Below are 17,650 nucleotides of genomic sequence, written 5' to 3' on the forward strand. Positions count from 1 at the left end.
AAGTTTCACAGTACCTGCGGGGAGGGCTTTTCTTAAGCCAGGACTTTACCTAAAGATTGTTTACAGTGAAGAGATGCTTTTCACGTTGTAATTTAGGCTGGCCACACAGAAATAGACATTCCGTCAGTTACGTTCCATATTGTTCGAAAAGTGTACGACTTTCATAATTGGAACAAAGAGATTTTAAAGAATGTTGATGCTGAGCATTTCTATACAATGACAGTGCTCTAAAGTCTAAAGCCGAACGATAGCTTTCTGTGAGGAACAAACCATTATCCGGGAGAACTCTTTCCTAACATCTTTCAAAACTCATTTTTGCATATTCAAATCCATCGAGTGCCGAGATTTGAGATCTACGACAAAGGGTGTGATTTTCAGAAAACATCTTAAATACTGGTTTGTTTATCACAGCAGGGTTAAAACTACACTGTAAAAAATTATATGTTCAATAAGTTATGACAACATATGTTTTTACATTGTTTTAACTCATCAAAATAAGTTAAGCAATGTTAAACTTGTTTTTATTAGTTATACAAGATGCAACTAAATGTTTTAAGTCAGTTTAACATAATTTAAGTCGAAATAACTTAAACATCCAAGTCGACTGTACTGCAAAAGTTCAAAATTTGCCTTTTTTTACAGTGTAAAATGTTCCTGTTACTTGAAATAAAATATATTTTAGATAAATATTAAATTAAACGGAAATTATAAATGAACTGAAATAAGCAGAAAATTTGCTAACTAGAAATAAATAAAACAAAATAGTTGAACCCAGACTAAACCTGAAAAAAACAAATGTAAATACACTGTAAAAAAATAAAAATAATATATATATATATATATATATATATATATATATATATATATATATATATATATATATATATATATATATATATATGTTGGTTTTTGTTGGTTTAACTTAAAAAAGTAAGTAACCTGGTTGCCTTAAAAATTTGAGTTTATTGAAATAAAAAAATTGAGTTGACACAATGAGGGAAATTTGTTTAATAAAAAGAAACTCTAAATATTATTGTATCTGAACCACATGAAAAAATTGATAAATCATGAAAAAGCACTATTTGGCATGTTTCACTGCGTAATCACAAATAAAACACACACAATTACCCAATATTACAAAATCGTTTAATAATATTTTAATAAAGGTTGTCGAATCTCAAAAAAAAATTCATTGTATTAACTTAAAATTTTAAGTTCAATGAACTCAAAATTTTAAAGCAACCAGGTAACTTTTTTCCTAAATAATTGCTAGTGTAGTAATTTAATTTAAACTGAAAATCAAAAATAATAAAAGCTAATTCAAAATATTAATAAGAACTATAATAGTATAGATATTGTACTAAAATAACACAACATTACAAAGTTATTGCGTGGCTTCACAAGATTTATACTAGTTTTATGGACTCATTTTACTGTGCCTTTTTGTCTTTTTTGAAGCTTAGGAGTTCACAAATTAATAAAAGATCAGCTTGAACAGAAGTCATTTTAAGCTTTAAGCCTTGATTACTCCTTTTTGATGCAGTTTGTTTCTGGTTGTTTGTGGTATTCTTCATTGTCTCGGACAGAGAGAAGAGTTAAAAAGAGTTCTGTACAAGAATAGAGTAGTTGGACACAAAGGAGTGTCCATCTGGAAGGGTGTGTGTGTGTGTGTGTGTGTGTGTGTGTGTGTGTGTGTGTGTGTGTGTGTGTGTGTGTGTGTGTGTGTGTGTGTGTGTGTGTGTGTGTGTGTGTGTGTGTGTGGGTGTGTGTGTGTGTGTGTGTGTGTGTATCCAGAGGGAAGGGCAGCAGGTGTCTGTGGTTTATCAGATCAGTTCTGGACTGATCTGGGATCAGTGAACTGTTCACGTCTGACCCCAGCAGCTCTAGCGCTTGTGTAAAGCCCTGTGCATGTGATACGTCAGGACCTGCCCTCTCTCCACCCCCTCTCTCTCACACACACACACATACACACACACACACTGCTCGCTCATGGCTCTGTTTGCTCAGCGGCAGCATGCAGAGCCCACAGTCACTCACCTCTCCTAAAATCCCTCGTTCTTTGCAGGGATGAACAGCTTATGTTCTCTGCTGTGCATCAAATACAGGTAGGACAGACGAGACTCCCGCTGGCTTGTCGGGTTGACGTCCAAAACTTCGAGTTCTTGTAACTTTAGAACAGCCTTTTAATCTCCTACTTTCTGTTTGTTTCTTTTTACTGGATGTGGATTTTTTTTTTTTTTTTACCTGCTTATCTCTTCTCTTACACAGTGAAAGAAAGAGGTAAAACCAGTTTACGACTCTCAAACTTGCTGCTAATAATTCCTCCTGACAGTCTGGGTTTAGTTTGTTATATAAATGACTTGAAAATGCATAGATAGAAAATGTTTCACATGGATTTTGGGAGTATAAAGTCTGTAGGTTCATTTAAAATATATTATTTATTGATGTAATTTTAATGTATTCATTTAATTAATTATAATTATATAAAATAACTATTTAATATTTAATAATTATGATATAATTATTACATATGATATTATTAGTCAAATTTTGTTTTTGATCATAATTTTGTAATATTGTCAAATGGTTTATTTTATGTAGAGAACTTGGGTTAACCTGTACCTTTATAATTATTGTACCTTTATAACACTTTAAATATGTGTGTCTAAATATGAGGAATAGTAATAAAAATAGGAATAAAAATTCTCTTATCATTCACATTCATATTGTTTCAAATCTGTCATTCATACGTGGAACAGGGGACGTTTAGCAGAATGTTCAAGCTGGCTCTTTACTGCATTAGAAATGCATAAAGTATGGCTAAAAAAAGAACAGGTTGCTATAAAATAACTTCTTTTGCATTTCACAGAAGTATGGTTTGTACTGTAAACACATGAGTGAGAAATGATTTGCTTTTTTGTGTGCTATTAATTTAAGTGTATTGACGCTCTAGTGTTTGAAGTGTGGGGCTGTAATCTCTGTTTGGAGTGTTTGATTTGTTCTTTGAAAAGAGGATTCAAAGTTCATCTGGATCCTGTCAGACATACCCAACAGAATGTGTGTTTACTCTGGTGGGGATTGTTACGTAGACCACACCTCCTGGAAACATTGAAGCAGCGCTGAACGGCCATTACGTCACTTGACCGTCTCTCCTTGTCTCTCTCCCCAGGAGGTGTTTCCAAACGGCTCATTTCTACGTTGAGGACAGTAACTCACCCAGAGTGGTGCCTAATGAGAGCATCCCAGTCATCCCCATCCCAGGTAGGTGTCATCTAACTGATCTCAGTTCAGTCAAATGCTTAGATATGAGCTAAAGATGCAGTCCTCTGTGATCCGGTTACACATGGAAGAATACATAGATAACAGGTGCTTTGATATGATCTAAAGTCAGAACATTGCAAGTGTATGTCTTTCTTGCTTACCTGTTGCATTATATGTAAAAGGTTGGATTACATAAGATTTTTGGACCCGCTTTATATTAGGTGGCCTTAAGTACAATGTAGTAACATTGTAATTAATCATTTGATACAATGCACTTATTGTGTGCATACATGTTTTTACATTGTACTTACATTTAAAAAATACCTGCATGTAATTACGTCTGTAATTAATTTCTGTAGTTACATTTGTAGTTACACAGTTGACACTTCCCTTACACCTAACTCTACCCTTAAAGGGGGGGTGAAACACTCAGTTTCAGTCAATCTTGAGTACCTATAGAGTAGTATTGCATCCTTCATATCTCCGAAAAGTCTTTAGTTTTATCATATTTATAAAAGAAATATGGGCTGTACCGAGTCTTTCCGGAAAAAACCGAGCGCCTGGAGGCGTATCGAGTGGGCGGAGCTAAAGAATGACAAGAGCGCAAAGCGATGACGTCCTCAAGCGTGGAGAAACCCATCTATCTCAGCTAATACAGATAATGATCCAGAATCAAATCTGAGGCTGAAATAAATTGAACAGGAGAAACAGCAACATCAGGATGTCCGTCTCTGTGGTATGTACTGTATTTAGGGGCCTTTGTGTGCAGTTTATGAGGACATGATTCGGTTTATGGACTATTGTATGTGACTAACGTTAGACCTTAGAGGTAGCAAGCAAAACGGTTTTGCACGTCAGAGTCAGAATAGTGTAACGTTATACAAAACAACAATGGAGTAACCGTTAGCGCATTTGAATGACGAAGCACGCGATCGTATCGTTTACTGATGTTTACTCATGCGACGGTAGCCAATAGCAGAGACATTTGAAGTTGATTTACTCACCGGCATCTTCCAAAGCAGGACCGCTCTGTCAAAAACACACTTCTTTGGTATGATTTGGTGAAGTCCTGTGACAGCAGTGACCGTGGAAATCCACTTTGCGACGCGACTGAAGCGATGCCTTGAAGCTTCCCGTCATTTCTGCGTTCAGATCGGTTCAAATGCAGCGCTGCCTTCCCGGAATGCTGTGCTGAAGCGTTGAAGTCGCTCGACGTCACCCATAGGAATAAAGTGGAGCGCGGCGCGACATAAGTGTTCACGGACGACTGGATCTGCACCTGAGAGACTGTTTACAGCGTGCATTTCCTCTCTCTCCCTCTAGTCACGCGCGCGCGCACCCTACCGGGAGAAGAGCCCGTACGGCCCATACAAGGACCTTCCGCTCTATTTAACGTCAAGTAGACCCATACTCGAAAAAAACTCGCCGAAACTTGTGAGAAACCGGAAGGAGTATTTTTAACACAGAAATACTCCATCAAACGTCCAACATTAGTTTTTGAAACTTTGTCTATGTTTAGGATGGGAATCCAAGTCTTTAAAGGTGTAAAAAGCTCAGTATCCATGAAACAGCATTTCACCCCCCCTTTACACACACCACCACACCTGTCCCTAACTCTACCCGTATCCCACCTCAATTTCAGCAAAGGTGCTTTGCAATACAATTTGAACACAATAAGTACATTGTACTTATTTTTTGATGTAAGTACATAGTACTTAAGGCCACCTAATATAAAGTGGGACCAGATTTTTAACAGTGCCAAGAATGAACAAAGCTGTGGCTGTCGTCTGTGTGTGTTTGTGGAATAGACCTCAACTGTGTGTTCTCTGCAGACTGTTATTCTGTGCGATTAGTGTAGAATCTAAAAATCAATTTCTGCATTGATTTTGACATGAAGTGGCTCTAATGAAGTTTTCAGCTTCTGGGAAACGGGGGGGAAACCAGATGTGTTTACAAGCATGAGGCGTAGGGCGTAGCGCCACCTTGTGGTTGATTTCATAAGTATTTTATTTTTTATTTTTTTGTAAATATTAGATTTCCTCTTACACCATGTGCTGTAGACATGAATGATACTTCAAATCCTTTGACTTTCCATTCTAAGTGTTCAGACTTCTTGTTTTTACATAGTGGGCAATAAAATGGGTAAAAAATCCTATAGATTTGCATTCAAGAAACTACCCAAGCCATATCTGATCATTATAATTATATTATAGACTTGGGGTTGGCTCGTTTAACTTGTGTCAGTAGCCCACCACCCAGAACACCCTAGCAATGCCTAAAGGCCAATTCACACTGCACAGACAAACGGTAACAAACACGTTTGTTGGGTTTTGTCGGATCAGTGTGTTACCCCTGTCGATGTCTTTTGCTGTTGGTCAAGGTTTGTTTTCACCTGACTGAACATGTAATCAGTGTTTGTCAGTGTCTTTTGGGGCAGTTTGAACATTTGTTTTTAATAAAATTTTAAATCACAACTACTCACAGCTCCCTGGCAATACCCTAGCAACCACGCACTGGTAACTAACAAGCTAGGACCTAACCCTCGGCACCCCATCAATACTCTTTCAACCAACCACAAGACCCTATTAATGTTCTGGCAATCACCTAGCTATCCTCTGACAACAACCAACAACGCTTGAGCAAATGCCTAGCTAGCAACCACCTCGCAATGTCCTGATAACTACCTGTATCTACCCATGGCAACCTATCAACCATTAATAACACTCAAGCAACCACCTAGCAACCACTCACAACACCCTGAAAAACAGGCACGACATCCTATTAAGTGACCACCCAAAATTCCCCTACAACCACTAAAAATACACAAGCAACTACCTAGCTAGCAACGCCCTGACAACCGCTGAGCAATGTCCTGACAACCACTCAAAGCTACTCACAGCTCCCTAGCAATACCCTAGCAACCACTCATGACACTCCACCAACTACCAAGCTAAGACCTAACAACCACCCTCAGCACCCCATCAATACTCTGGAAACCAACCAAAACACTCTATTAATGTTCTGGCAATCACCTAGCTATCCTCTGACAAGAACCAACAACACTCAAGCAAACCCTAGCTAGCAACACCCTAACAACCACCTCACAATGTCCTGATAACTACCTGTATCTACCCATGGCACCCTATCAACCACTCATAACACTCAAGCAACCACCAAGCAAACACCTAGCAACCACTCACAACAGCCTGAAAAGCATCCATGACATTCCATTAATATATTTTTTAACAACTACCCACAACACCTCAGCAACCACCTAGCAATGCCCTAGCAACCACCCAAAAGTCCCTAACCACCTCTTAAAATACATAAGCAACTACCTGGGTCGCAACGCCCTTGCAACAGCTGAGTAATATCCTGACAACCACTAATAACTACTCACGGCTCCCTAGCAATACCATAGCAACCACTCATGACACTCCACCAACTACCAAGCTAGGACCTAACAACCACCCTCAACACCCCATCAATACTCTTGAAACAAACCACAACACCCTATAAATGTTCTGGCAATCACCTACTGATTCCTTGAAAACCACCAACTACACCCGAGCAAATGCTTAGCTAGCCACAGCCAGGCAACAAACTAGACATGTCCTGATACCTACCAAGCAAACACCTAGCAACGACTCACCACACCTTGTCAACACCCTGGAAACCATCCATTAATCCCTGTCTTAGCAACCACTTGCAACAGACCCTGGAAACCATCCTCAGCACTCTTGGTAGTGTGTTTTGCACATGTATGCTCAACACTTGTAGTTACGTAAGTCTGGCTGCTGCACCCTTGACACTCGGTGGTTGGGAATTTTGGAATGGAGTTCCACCTTATGTTTACTGTAAGCTGGATTTGATGAGTGTGAGCTCCATTGAAGAGCTTGTTGAATATAGACACAGCAGATGTTTTGAGAGAGCTGTTTGAGGAAACGCGGTCTTGTTAGGTTTGTTCAGGGTCTGTGTGGTCACCAGAGAAAACAAGTGTTGTTTATCTGGACCCTCTGCGTGTACGCTTAAACAATTTTACACGCATACACAATGGTTAGCAGCCAAGGAAATGGCTTCATCTGACTGGCCTCTATCTCACTTTGGCTCATTGCCTTTGTGTGTGCGGGTAAATAATTAGCTGAGAGTGTAGTGGAACCGAAGTGGACTGTTTGTGATTTTTCAAGGTCTGAAGGTTTCAGGTCCGGGTTAGACAGTGTAGTGGAACCCAGATCTTAATGCAACGAGAGCCATTGATTTGCTCGGGATTTCCCATAAGCACTTCATTGGAACCAATTTTCATTGTTGCGTGGTGGCACGACTCACAATAACGGTGGCGCGGTGCCCTCAATCCAATTTAGGCATCTGTGTTCCAGCTTGGCGAGGACTGGCCTTGGTATTTACAAAGATCCATTTAGTGTGGGCAGCAGTCTCTCTCTCTCTCTCTCTCTCTCTCTCTCTCTCTCTCTCTCTCTCTCTCTCTCTCTCTCTCTCTCTCTCTCTCTCTCTCTCTCTCTCTCTCTCTCTCTCTCTCTCTCTCTCTCTCTCTCTCTCTCTCTCTCTCTCTCTCTCTCTCTCTCTCTCTGCTGGCTCCGGCTCATATGGCACTTTGAGTTCACTGTCCTTTCAAACATGGATGCTTTCCTGCTAAATAGAGCCCTCAGTTTCTGGCTGAATTTCCCAGTTTGTTTCTGGCATCAGTTGATGCCAAAATTTGTTTGTTAGCTGTATTCAGCTGTAGACACTTTAGGAAAAGACAGAAGGTGCGTGGATCGCCTTTTATTAGTGTTTAAAGCTTGAGATAGTGTTGGGTTCAGGTCACAGGAAGTCAGGAATTGTAAGTTATAATTGTGTTTTTATTTAATTTAATTATTATACACTAAAAGGTTTGGGATCAGTAAAATTTTTATTTTTATTTTGTATGGAAAGGATGCATTAAATTAATCAAAAGTGATTGTAGAGATATTAGAAATGTTGTGAAAGATATATATTCCAAATAAATGCTGTTCTTTTAGATGTTCTATTCATCAAAAATTCTTGGTAAAAAAGGTAGCCGTCACGTTGTGGCTGTAGTAATGCACACGAAGACGAGGGTTTAATATGACAGAATACTCAGAGATCGCAGGAGGAAACAATAAGCACGACCGCAGGAACAATACCGGACAAAGAAAACCGGAAAAACTGAGGGCTTAAATACTGACAAGGAGTGATCAAAGTGAACAGGACCAGGTGTGTGTGCAATTAACAACCAAGGAAACTAACTAGGAACTGAACACAGAACAGAAAACAGAAACAGAACACAATAAAATCGAATCCGAAACAGACTACAGGTGACAGTTTCCACAAAGGGTTAGTTCACCCAAAAATTAAAACAATCTTATTCCCTTTAATTAGCAAGGACATTTTTAACATAACTCTGCTTGTATTCATCTGAAAGAAGAATGTCATATACACCCAGGATGACTTGAGGGTGATCATGGGCTAATTTTCATTTTTGGGTGAACTATCCCTTTAGTGCTCCATCTCATTAAATAACAGCCCAAGACGTTCTTAAATGTGCATTCACGTCATTTCGGAATTACCATAATTGTGATATTCTAACTTATAAAAAGCCTTCACGTCCTCATAGAACTAGAGTTGTACCCTTTAGCACATGAACACCAAACCAACTGACCGCTGCAGTCCGTTTGGGTTTTGCCTCGATTGATGATTTCTGAAGGATCATGTGACACTGAAGACTGGAGCAATGATGCTGAAAATGTAGCTTTTCTATTCCAGAATTACATTTAATTTAATTTAAAATATATTAAATTAGACAACATTTATTTCAAATTGTAATATTGTTTTCTTAATAATCTTTCCAACCCAAAAATTTTAAAAGGTAGTGTAAGTGTTTACTATATTAAGTGGTGTGTATATTATATTATATTATATTATATTATATTATATTATATTATATTATATTATATTATATTATATTATATTATATTATATTATATTATATTATATTATATTAATTATATTATATTATATTATATTATATTATATTATATTAAACATTATATATTATATTAAACATTATATATTATATTATATATTATATTATATCATATTATATATCAATCATATCATATCATATATCATATCATATCATATATTATATTATATTAATTTGACAATGACAATAGTCTTTTTTCTGTCTTGATATGAGTAAGTTCAGGTTCATCAGGTTTTAAATTTGTGTGTGTGTGTGTGTGTGTGTGCGTGCGTGCGTGCGTGCGTGCGTGTGTGTGTTTTTCTCTTTACAAGCTTATATATATATGTGTGTATTTAGACTTTAGGCACATTTGAGTGACAGTTTGTCGGCTTATTGTGTATGTCTGTGGAGAGTGTGAATCCGGTCGTCTTGGGGGTTTTTGTATTGTGCTGTTTTTTCATCGACTGAAGTTGAAAAGTCAACACATTGGCTTGTTGATCATCTTATCAGCCAGTAAACCAATTAAAGCGCAGGTGCTAACGTTAAGAAGGATCAGTGTACCAGCACTGGAAACACTTGTATGCTTTATTTGTTCCCAGAAATTTGAGTAAAATTCTTGTAATTGTATTGTAATTAAATCATATTAATATAAATAATAGTAATATTGTTGTAGTTCTAGTGCAGTTTCCAAAAGTGTGATGCAGCATAAAAAAAAAATAAGTTTTTACCTATTTTTATACAAAAGTACAATCGCAATTTCAAAATTGAAAATCTAAAGTGTAATAATAATATAATTATATAATATTGAAGTAATAATGATTATATTAATAATTGCATTTATTGGTAAATCATTTATATTTATCTTTTGGTTGTTTTATCCAAAATAATTAACACTAAAAATATGGTATATATTTTAACAATCTTACTAACTGCATGTCTTCACTTTGATGATAACTCCTGTTTTCTTGTGATAGAACAACAACAAAGTGCAAATGCATCTGTTTGTGTGTCTGTTTCAGATGATATGGAGGCCATCCCTGTTAAACAGTTTATCAAGCATGTATCAGAACTCTACTCCAACAACCAACACGGCTTCTCAGAAGATTTCGAGGTAAGATCCGCACGTGCACACACACACACACACACACACACACACACACACACATTTGTTTTTGTGACAAATGGGGACATTCCATTGGCGTGATGGTTTTATACTGTACAAACCGTATTTTCTATCCCCTTACACTGCCCCTACCCATAAACCAACCCATCACAGGAAACATTCTGCATTTTTACTTTCTAAAAAAAAACTCATCCTGTGTGATTTATAAGCATTTTGAAAAGTGGGGACATGGCTAATGTCCTCATATTTCACCCTCTCCTTGTAATACCCATGTCATATGTCATTATACACATTTGTGTCCTCATATGTCACAAAAACATGCCCACTCCCTCAGACTTTAGTAAACACAGGTCCCGTCTCATGCGGTTCCTCTGCCTTGCTGTCGTGGTTCTGTTGACTGGCTCTGGTGTGTGTCTGCGAGCAGCTGGGCCGGGATCCCTCCGTGGATGTTTGTTATATCTGGTAGGTGGCCGTACAGGACAAGCCAGTTGAACTCAGCCTGTGTGAGAATTTATTAGACCATCTGAACATTGGCATCTTTTTTTCACACCGAGTTTGGACTCTCTCTGGAGTGTGTGTTAGTTCGGCGCAGAAGCCTGAAAACCACAACAACACTCTGTCAGACTAATGTGATGGCGGTTACGCGTGGATGACTAGTAATTAGTTATCCATTGAGTCTTAGGCCACAGCATCTGCTTGTGCTGTCACTCGCACAGGTGAATATCAATGAGCGATCTTAAATGTTTGAGAGAGCTATGCGCACACTGGGCTCATTGTGTCCTGTAGATCAGGATTCTGAAGTGTCCTGATGTTCTGGAGGTCATTTCTGCAGTAATAACCGTGCCCACATTACAACATTTTTGCTTGGATGCGTTTGCTCGTGCAGACAAATGTTTGAGGTCATAGCCAAAACGGATCGCTCCACCAGTCATCGATGATTTGTCAAGTAGAAGCAGTTCGGCGATACAGTCTGAGCCAGTCTTGAGTTGAAAGGATACACCACAAACCGTTTTTATTTGTATTTATTTTATGAGCTTGTTTATTGATTTATTTATTCTTTCATTTTATTTATATTAAAGGTCCCGTTCTTCGCCTGTTGTCGAAGCTTTGATTATGTTTACAGTGTACAATATAACATGAGTTCATGTTTTTGCGTGTAAAAAAACACAGTATTTTTCACACAATTGACTTATCTGTACAGCGCTGTTTCCTCTGTCCTAAAAAGGGCCTGATGATTTCCTTGTTCTATGAAGTCCCTCCTTCAGAAACACGTAACAAGTTCTGATTGGGCCAGCGCTCCCCGTGTTGTGATTGGACAGCAGCTTAGTGCACTTAGTGCCCGGAAAGGTCCCGCCTCTTACCATAACGGGTAGATACGCGCGCTCAATGTTATTGCAAAAATGTCTATATTGCCTTATCAATTTGAGCCGGACTCAGACCCGGAGAATATCGAAGAGGATCGATAACAACCTGCTCAGGAAAGACTTTTGCTGGATGTTTCAGAATGGTAAGCTGTCTATTCAGTTAAACTGATCATTACAAACACCAACAATCAATGGTGTCTGAATGAATTACTACACTTTTATATGCTAAGTTTCGGATTAGTTTCACTTACCATCTAACGTTAGTTAAAAAAGCTAAACAGCGTTGCACTTTGTGTCATGAGTTACATAAACTGTTAAACGGACCAACTTAAATAATAAAATACACTCACCGGTTGTGGCTCATAAACAACGCCTTCTCCAGACAAAGAGGGAACTGCGTCATCTTTTAAGAATAATCTTTCTGCGAATCCGGCATTAAACTGATTGAGATTGAGGAAGCAGTCCTCAGCAAAATGTGCTGCACATAGTTTTAAATTGTGATTATAATGTTCCGGAACCGAGTTAAACATTAACTGTAGCCATTGATCTCGTACAGCGTCCGTGGGAAGGCCAAACAAAGGTGATCTGACTCCGGGATGAAAATAACAGCGTTTCAATGGCATGACGACAAACACACTCTACAAAAACAACGCTTCCTACTCTCGACCTGCGAGAGCAAAAGGACAACGCCCCCTATTTTGCGTGTTCTTGTGGGTGGAGGGTTCGTCCCTCAACGGTTTTAGTGACGTCATTACAGCAGGAAGTGCAGGGGTGTAGTCCAAACCGGCCGTTCGCTGTAGGCTTTGAAAGGGAACTTCTGTTATATAAAATATCTCACTTGGCATTGAACTTTGAGCTTTATAATTTAACAGGTACTATTTATGCTCTGACAGCAACATTACACACTAACTAAAGTTTGAAAGATGGAATCGCAAAGAATGGGACCTTTAAAGCTACACTGTGTGATATTTTCCCCCATCTAGCGGTGTAAAGGTATATGACCCTCCAGTGAATATTAGTTTCTGTTCCTCTCAATTCTGATTTTGTTTTAACTCCTATGGTGGCTGATTTAGTCCAAGATTAACATGGCTTCCAGTTCGACCTCGTTCATGACTGCCATCGAGTGTTAAAACGCGAAAAGCGAAGCTTGAATATACGGGTATGTCCCTCTTTGGCTAATGTACTTTCAAGATGGAGGGGCACCATGGCGACCGGCATTCGAACCCCTCACCCGTATGTATTTTCAATGGCATATTATAAACTTAACAAAATACTTTATTACTTGAAAGGAGTAAATATACATTAATGAGCACATATATTTTTGAAAGAACTAAGTGTTTTAGCTAAGAATAAACTAAAAAAGTTACACAGTGTAGCTTTAAATATTAAGATTATATGAGGCAAAAAAATGTTTTGTATTTATCTGTATGCATAAGCTATGCAGATATTGCTGAAATCTGTGGCCCTGCTAATTTCAAGCAGTGTAGTTCAAAGTTAATCTTATAATTAAAACATAAAATATATGTATATATATATATATATATATTTTTTATTATTATTATTATAAGATTAACTTTGAACTACACTGCTTTTTGTGCATGCGTGCGTGCGTGCGTGCATGCTTGTATTTATGTATTTTTAAAAATACATTTTCCCATCTTTAGGACTTACTTTTATAGGGATCTTTTCTAACCTACCAAAACAAAATTTAATTTAATTTAATCATTTGTAGTCTGTTTTGGCAGGTAAAAAAAATAGTAAAACAAGAAAAAAAAGAGCATTGAAATTTTATTTTCATAACAATACATTTCTGACACTCATGAATTACTAATAGCCAGCTGTTCATTTTTGGTCAATTAGCATGGACAGTTGTCCAGTTCTCACATTTTTTATTTATTTGAGACAACAAAACTTTACTTCTTTCCTTTACTGGTACTTCCTGAAGTACCGTTTTTCTAATTATATTTGCTAAATTAATCAGAATATTAAAGAAAACCTTTCATTGAAGGACAGCTCGATTGTTTTTGCTGTGCACCTGTTAGAAAAAATGGCTGTCCATCCAGAACTCTGTGTGAACGTTGCATATCCTTGGTGTGTTTGTCATAATGCAGAGGAATATCTTTCAATTTACCTTCAAAACCGGTCTTCTACTTTCCCTCCTTTAGAAAAGAGAATGAAGGGAGGAGAGAAGGGGAGGTGTGTGGGTCACTAAGGTTCCTCTGAGGGCCTCACTCGGTCCCTTTGTTCAGTGGTGGCTTGATTGACACAGGGAAGTGCCTCAGAAAGTGTGTGTCTGACTCTGTGCTCATGTGGGCTTGATGGACATTGGGAAGTGGTTCCAAAGGGGGGTTTCTGGTGCTGTTTCCCCTCAATGGATTCCTCTGTGGTTCCTAACCCGTCTCTCTCGCCTTCACTACTTAAGCAGAGCAAAAGAGGGAAGGCAGCTGAGCCAAACCCCCTTTGGATGGAGCCCCCAGGCCCCTGACAAGGGCTTTGTGCAACTGGGGCCGAGGGAAAAAAAAGCAGTGGCTGTGGTGGCAGCAATCATGGGAGCCAGGGAGGAGAAAAGGGGTTTTGGCAAGGACTGGACAGGCAATGGGATTATATGAGGTTTTTGGGGGGGTGGAAAAGAAAAGTGACTGAAAGGGGAAAAAGAAAGAGGACACATGGAGAAGTTTGGCATTCAGCTGAAAGGGAAAGAGGAGTGAATGGAGAACACCAGGGAGGAAGACAGAGTCCGAGAAAAACAGTGGAGGACATACTTATTTCCTTTATAGAGTTGTGCTATTTATTTTATGTAATTAGTTTTAACGCTGTAAAACTCATCAGAATCATTTTATTTTTTATAAAAATGTAATTGGTTCTTCTACCCATTTTATGATAATATCAGTTCTTTTAAGATGTTATTAATTAATTGATATTTTTACTAAGATACAATTACCCAATAATATAATAGCCCAACAACAACATAACTGCACAGCCATTTAGAAATGATTTTAGACTGTCGTTGTAGGTCACACAGCCTTTCAAATGTCTTCGCAAATAACAACTCAATGATATGCTGGTCAGTGCTAATGGAAAACTTTGCAACATTAATAGCAAATAATAAATAAGCTATCAATGTTTAAAAACATTACCAGAACCTTCCCAAATGTGCATTTTTAAAGGGGTCATGACATTCATTGAAGTTCACTTGTAATGTTAATAAAACAATTCAATAATAAAAATATATACATATATGATCACTTGGCAAAAAAAAATTGTTTTTTTCCCAAAAAATATTATCCATATATCCATACCCCATGTTAAAATTCTCAACTTTACAGCAGAAAAAAAACATATTTACAGCCTGGTACAAATTGTGGTTTTGGCCTATACGGCTAATTTTGACCTTCATGACAACTGCGAGGGGGGTGAATGTATTCATAACTCATTCGTTTATGTTATATAAAGCCTTAAAGTTTTGCATAATTAAGGAGGGGTTACAGGTGGATAGCCATTTATCTGCCGTCTATAGTCATTGCGTCACCTAAGCTCCGCCCACATCCTGCCTTTTTGCTCATTTTCTGTTATGCGGGAGTGACGCGATGACTCGCTCATAAGATGGCAACGCCCAGCTCGTCTCTACTTTTAGCTTCAGAACGGCTTATCGGCATTCTATGGGTGACGTCACGGTCACTACGTCCGTATTTTTTTACAGTCTATGATGGAAGCCAGTGATTCTAGTTTATAAAGTTAAACATATGGATATTTTTCATACAAAAACTCATCGCTTTGCTTTGCTTTCAGGAGGTCTTTATTTACCCCCTGGATTCGTATGATTTACTTTTATGGTGGCTGGATGCACTTTTGGCTTCAAAATCTAATATACTACTCATTCCCATTATAAAGTTCAGAAGAGTCAAGATATTTTTTTAATAATACTTTAATAATACTTTTTTAAAAATACGATTGTGTTTGGCTGAAAAGAAGAAAGTCATATACACCTAGGATGCTTGAGGGCGAGTAAATTATGAGATAATTTGAATTATGGGGGGAACTAACCATTTAAGGAAGTAAAATGCTTGGTTAATGTGTTGTTCATGGTGACTTATGGTGTGTGTAACAAAGTTCATTGTCATGGGAAGAAGAAACCAGTGAACATTCAAAGACTTTAATAAATAAATAAATGAACACAAACTGAAAGTGATGCAGGCATCACCTCGCAGACGGCACCATGTAATATCCAGGTCTGGTCCTCTCTCGTCCTTCACTGTTGTCGCTCCTCCTTTTATGCTTCCAAACTCCTCAGCAAGAGTCGCGCCGCTCTCTCACGGTTCGTCAGCCTTGACTGCCTGCCTCAGTGAGCATCACATATGATATCACAGGTCACACATGAAGAGAACTGACAGCCGTGGACCATCCTCTCATTAATGTTGACTTTATCCTGTGACCTTCTGCGAAGTAGCAAGTCTTCTCAGAATGTGAGCGGGGTTAGTTCAGGCGCAGGTAACCAGAAACCACACAGGTGCGTGTGTTCAGGTGAGAGTCATTGAAAACAGCCCCTGGCAGATTTTCAAACATCCTGTGGTTTCTAACAACCGTGTCCACACACCCTCCAAATGCAATACAAACGCACAAACAACTAATGCGCACACAGCCAATTCTTGTTTTCTGGTACGCCATTTAAATGTCTTAACGTTTTTGTTGTTAACAGACTGCGTCATGTGTTCATGTGGTTTTTTTTTTGATCGGTTAACCGCCTCAGGATGTTAGCAGTGTTCAACCTGCTGGATATGCTACCAGTGCAAACTACAGAGAATTTTGTGTAAATGCATGGAACAATGTATGAATATCATTGTATTAGATCAAATATGAAACCAAATTGGAATTAAAGAGAAAATAGCTAATTATAAAAATAATTTATATGCAGTTCAATATCATGTTTTGGTTCATGTTGTAGTTAATGTGATGAACTTTATCCCTTCCTGTTCTAGCTTGGACTATTCTATTAGATCTATCACTTGTGTATATTCATTAATTGTCTGCTAAATGAATACATGTAAATGTAAACTACACCTGTGGTTATTCTGCTTGTACATCTATGTGAGCTTAAGGAAAACATTACATTTCTTTCTTCCCTGCTGTGTAAATGTTGTGTGTATGAAAAGTGTTTTTTGTTTTTTTGTATGATTTAAAAAATGAAAATGAAATTCATGATGTATTGTGTGTGTTTGTTGTAGGAAGTGCAGCGCTGTACAGCAGATATGAAGATCACATCAGAACACTCCAATCATCCTGACAACAAGCACAAAAACAGATACATCAACATCATAGCCTGTGAGTCTCTTTTTTATGAAATGCATATATACGGCAGGGGTCCAAAAGTCTGAGTACACCTGTGAAAATGCTTTTTTTTCATATTATCAGCTTGTCCTTGAAATTTAATTTAAAATATACGTACAGTATTGTTTAGAATAGTATAGATAGAACAGTACACTCTAAAAAATGTTGGGTTAAAAACAACCCAAGTTGGGTTGAAAATGCACCGACCCAATAATTGAGTTGTTTTAACCCAATGGTTGAGTTGTTTTAACCCAGTGGTTGAGTTGTTTTAACCCAGTGGTTGGGTTAAATGTTGCTTAAGACAACCCAATTGCTGGGTAAGAACAACTCAACCATTGGGTTAAAACAACCCAATTGTTGGGTCGGTGCATTTTCAACCCAACTTGGGTTGTTTTTAACCCAGCATTTTTTAGAGTGTACTTTTAGTTGCTGGAAATTAATACTTTTATTTAGCATGGATGCATTAAATTGATCAAAAGTGACAGTAAACAACAAAAAATTTAATCAAATAAAAACTTTGTTCATGTGCAATTTCAATTCATCAAAGAATCCTGAAAAAAACGGTTTCATGGTTTCCACAGAAATATGAAGGAGCACAGC

General features: G+C 37.9%; 1 protein-coding gene across 3 annotated transcripts in view; it reads left to right on the forward strand.

Annotated features, from left to right (window-relative positions):
* The window catches only part of ptprga (protein tyrosine phosphatase receptor type Ga), a 360,225-nt gene that overhangs the window by 323,109 nt on the left and 19,466 nt on the right, over nt 1-17,650 (forward strand). For 2 of the 3 annotated variants that reach the window (XM_067431989.1, XM_067431990.1), the window contains exons 14-16: nt 3,170-3,261; nt 10,258-10,349; nt 16,948-17,044. In XM_067431989.1, the coding sequence (XP_067288090.1) occupies nt 3,170-3,261; nt 10,258-10,349; nt 16,948-17,044 (281 nt within the window). Of the gene's footprint in view, nt 1-2,065; nt 2,106-3,169; nt 3,262-10,257; nt 10,350-16,947; nt 17,045-17,650 lie in introns of all 3 variants that reach the window. The other variant, XM_067431991.1, reaches the window with a different exon arrangement.

The sequence above is a fragment of the Pseudorasbora parva genome, chromosome 22 (genome assembly GCF_024679245.1).
Source record: "Pseudorasbora parva isolate DD20220531a chromosome 22, ASM2467924v1, whole genome shotgun sequence".
Classification (NCBI taxonomy): domain Eukaryota; kingdom Metazoa; phylum Chordata; class Actinopteri; order Cypriniformes; family Gobionidae; genus Pseudorasbora; species Pseudorasbora parva.